This window comes from Sinocyclocheilus rhinocerous, unplaced genomic scaffold (assembly GCF_001515625.1).
Source record: "Sinocyclocheilus rhinocerous isolate Xijiao unplaced genomic scaffold, SAMN03320098_v1.1 scaffold736, whole genome shotgun sequence".
In the NCBI taxonomy this organism is placed as follows: Eukaryota; Metazoa; Chordata; class Actinopteri; order Cypriniformes; family Cyprinidae; genus Sinocyclocheilus; species Sinocyclocheilus rhinocerous.
The window spans coordinates 431,550-435,904 of NW_015631744.1; the positions used below are offsets into that span (position 1 = coordinate 431,550).

Below are 4,355 nucleotides of genomic sequence, written 5' to 3' on the forward strand. Positions count from 1 at the left end.
TAAAAGGAGCCAAAAAAAAAAAAAAAAGTATTTTTGAACATAAAAATGGCCTCAATTTTGTTTTTGTCAAAATTAAGGTTTTTATCTAAAAGATATAAAACATGTAATCTTGTTTTAAAACAAACTTGTAAATCTTTGTTGTAAATAAAATAAAGTTTATTGTAGTGTTTTAAAATGCTTATAATAGTCATAAAATACAATTTCAGTCTTTCTACTTCAAGTTTAATGTGATACTTGCTATTTCGTTGTAATTCTTTGTGATATTTACCAGCAATTTTAGTGAAATTCTATTCATTGTTTAAAATTATACCAGAAAATTAAAAAAAAGTGTTTTAAAGTAAATCCTGAACCAAAACATGATAAAAAATAAATACAAATAAATTAATTTAAAAAAAAAGTAAAAAAAAATGTTTCAAGTAAATCCTACACCAAAAAATAAGTGTTTAAAGTAAATTTTATACCAAAAAAATTACATTAAAACATTTTTAAAAATTGTTTTAAAATTGCTAAATTAAGCAATCTCATATCAAAAAAATTATACCAAAAATAAAAAAAAATAAAAAAATCCTACTCCAAAAAAAAAAAAAAACATGTTTAAAGTAAGTCCTACATCAATAAATAAAAAAAAATAATAAATAAAAAATCCTACAATAAATCCACTGCACTATTTTTTTTCAGTGGAGTCGTCTTCACTGATGCACCTTTAACATTGATGATATTAAAGCATCTTTAGGCCAAAGACAATCCATGCAAAACTCATTAATTCTATTCAAATCAAGTTTATTTGTATAGTGCGTTTCACCATTACATTTAGGAGTAGGTTATCAGTGGTGACTATGGCAGAAGTGTACAGTAAAAATCATGCAGTTAGTTACAAATTACATGCAATCAAACAGACGGTGAACACATGATTATATGTTGCGTTTAAGCAGAATTTGCTAGTTTTATATGTTGCTCCAGGGTTAGCATCATCTGTTAATATCAAGAACATTTTTACTATGTTTATCCGTGATGAATGAGTCCTCAGCTGACAGAGATGCATCGGGTCTCTTGTCTCTGCAGGAGGTTGAGCTGCGTCGACTGAGCTGTCAGGAGAAGCTGGGGCTCACGCTGTGCTACAGGACAGACGAGGACGAGGACATCTACGTCAGCGAGGTGCGCCACAAACATCACTCGCACGCTTCTGTCCAACGCCTGAATCCTCAGACACTAGTTTGTCTCCCATATAGGAAGTTAATAATTAGTCCCGATGAAATGATCGCTTATTAGAGCGACGTAAACACTCAAACATAACACTCAGATGAAGTTTTAATCATAAAGTCTGATATTGGATCATAAAACCATTTAAAACGTCTTTAATACTGAATACTGAATTGATTTACTGTGTAGCAGACACCGGGGCTAGTTGTCACACTTCACTCTGGTGAATACTGAAGCCAGTTTCTGTTGATCGACACAAACTTTGAAGTCTTCACGGTAGGAACATCAAGCGTTTGAATATTTATATGGGTATTGAAAACATTCAAACAATTTAACACACTCTGAGCTCTACAGCGGGGCATGTTGTTACAGTGCTTTCGTGAAAAATCTAAATGAACTAAATCTGATGGGATATTGACTGTGTGACAACTAGCCCCGGTCTATATACATCTGCACAACCAAGATTTTCTAATGTTTTTGAAAGACGTCTGCTCATCTGCTCACCAAGGCTGCATTTATTTGATTAAAAAAACATAGTAAAAATAGTGAAAAATTATTACAATCCAAAACAGCTGTTTTCTGTGTGAATATCTGTTAAACTGTAATTTATTTCTGTGATCAAAGCTGTATTTTCAGCATCACATGATCTTCAGAAATCATTCTAATATGCTGATTTGCTGCTCGAGAAACATTTCTGATTATTATCAACGCTGAAAACAATATTTTTGTGGAAACTGTGATACACTACCATTAAAAAAATGCTTTTATTGATCAAGGATGCTTTAAATTGTTCAAAAGTGACAGTAAATAAATTTATAATGGTCCAAAAGATTTCTATTTCAAACAAATGCTGTTCTTCTGAACTTTTCTGTTCATCTGTGAATCCTGAAAAATGTAATGCATCACGGTTTCCACAGAAATATTGTGCAGCACGACTGATAATAATCAGAAATGTTTGTTGAGCAGCATATTAGACAGATATACAGTAATATCTGGTGTTTGAGTGAGTGTTTGTGTGCTCTGGGCTTCATTAGAAGTCGTCTCAGATTCATCGGGTCTCTGCGGCACGAGTGAATACAGATCCGTCAGCGCTTACAGGCTTATTAAAATCTCCACTCCATAAAATTGAAGAGCAGAGAGCGTGCTATCAGGGATATTACAGCGCTGGCGTGATGAACGGCCCGTTACACCAGACAGAGAGAGAAAGATGAAACACTCTTCATTCATCACTCAGATGTTCACTCAGTCTGTGTCTCTCACTAGAGTCTGATCACGGCTAGCTCGTCTCGATCTGATGAAGACAGATAAGCTCAGCTCTGATTGGACGGATCAGACAGTCACTGATTGGCTGTTAAAGGATGCGTCTCCATAAAGCACAGCAGTCGGTTCTGGGAGTAAAAATCACATTTATTTTCTCCATAGGAGTCTTTAAAGAAGACCTAGAGGTTGTTAATCGAAGCGTCCATTAAAGCCATCAGTTGTTTCTAAAGAATTCCTAGCGAAAAACTACATTACCCATGATTCTGTGAAATAATTCCACCAATCAGAGACTGCGAATGACGTAATGCTAAAACATGAGTTCCTTCCTCTGTATGCTTGACTTTTTTTCTTGTAGAAATATCTAAAAATGTTTAAAACAAGATGCATTTACTGAAATAAAATATTAAAAACATGTTATTTTCAGCTAGTTGCGAAGGAAGTAAATCTCATGTTTATTTAGTTTGTAAATGTAGTACTCGATGTACCAAAATAACTAAAAATGAATGAAAACTATATAGACATATTTGAAAAAAATTAAATAAAATAAAAATGACAAAAACATAAAATTACTAAAACTTTATCTAAAATTCAAATGAAAAGAATATTAATAAAAAACTAATACTCACTATAAAATAATTTATATATTGAATTTATATATAATTTAGTTTTGCAGAAAACAAGACATGTTTTCTGAATTATATAGGCTATATATTGTATATATCTAAAATATTTATATGCGTATTTTGCAATAAACAAAATATATTGTTTCTATGTATAAAATCCACATCTTTAAATCAACAGTTAATCATTTCTCCATTGTTCTTACTTCAGTGATATTCGCAGTGCATCATGGGATTGTAGTTCTTTCCACACTAAAGTCTTGCATCTTTGTCTGATTTTCAAATATTTTTCTGCTTCAAATGAAAGTTTGTGATGTTGTGATTCTCCTCGTAGCTGCTTGCTTTGGTTCACGGCTCAAACGAAGACTTTTTAAAGTCTTTATGAGAAAAACGAATAGGAAGAAGTGGGCGGGCCCTAATGCGTTCTGATCACAGAGGAGCACGGGATTGGCTGGAGTCTTGAAGCCTCAGCCAATCAGATCCTGAGTCCATAATTCTAAATGGCATCATTCATTTCAAATCTGAAACCTGCTGCTTTGATTCTCAGATCGAGCTGAACAGCATCGCTGCGCGAGACGGTCGAATCCGAGAAGGAGACCGTATTTTACAGGTAACTTCACCTTTCCCTCATTAACTCTGTGTGGCTATTGTGTCAGCTACAGGACCCGAGGGAGAGCAGGGACGCTCTGAGACGCTCTCCACGGATTCTGTGCTTCTCAGTAAACTCATCTGTGATCTCACACGCTTCAGGATCACATCTGCTGATTCTGCAGCAACTAATCAAACTGAAAACTAGTACAAATACAGATGTTGCCACATGTTGCAAAAAAATGGTTTTCTTCCGTAGTATTTTTGTCTTGATTTCCAGTTCAAATATTAAAACACTCATAAATCAAGATACATTTACTGGAGATACAACATGACTGAAAAATCTATCAAAATTAAGTGCGTTTTTGCTTAAAACAAGAACAAATATCTGCCAGTTGGGTCAGAAAAATAATGCAAATTCAAAGGGAAACAAGATTATTATTTTTGACCCCATTGGCAGATATTTGTACTTGTTTTAAGCATAAAGTTAATTTGGATAATTTTTCATAAAACAAGACTAAATAAATTAGGTTAATAAGTAAATGCATCTTGATTTAAAAATGTTTATATATATATATATTGATTGATTGATTGATTGATTGATTGCCTGTTGGAGTTTACCATACACTGCAAAAAAAAAAAAAAAAAAAAAAACAAGTGTTATGGGTTTTCAAATGGGGTCCATGT

General features: G+C 33.2%; 1 protein-coding gene across 1 annotated transcript in view; it reads left to right on the forward strand.

Annotated features, from left to right (window-relative positions):
* LOC107741968 (PDZ domain-containing RING finger protein 4) overlaps positions 1 to 4,355 on the forward strand; it is a 60,546-nt gene that overhangs the window by 47,360 nt on the left and 8,831 nt on the right. The window contains exons 4-5 of the mRNA XM_016554794.1: positions 1,063 to 1,155; positions 3,628 to 3,690. Coding sequence (XP_016410280.1) covers positions 1,063 to 1,155; positions 3,628 to 3,690 — 156 coding nt within the window. The remainder of the gene's footprint in view (positions 1 to 1,062; positions 1,156 to 3,627; positions 3,691 to 4,355) is intronic.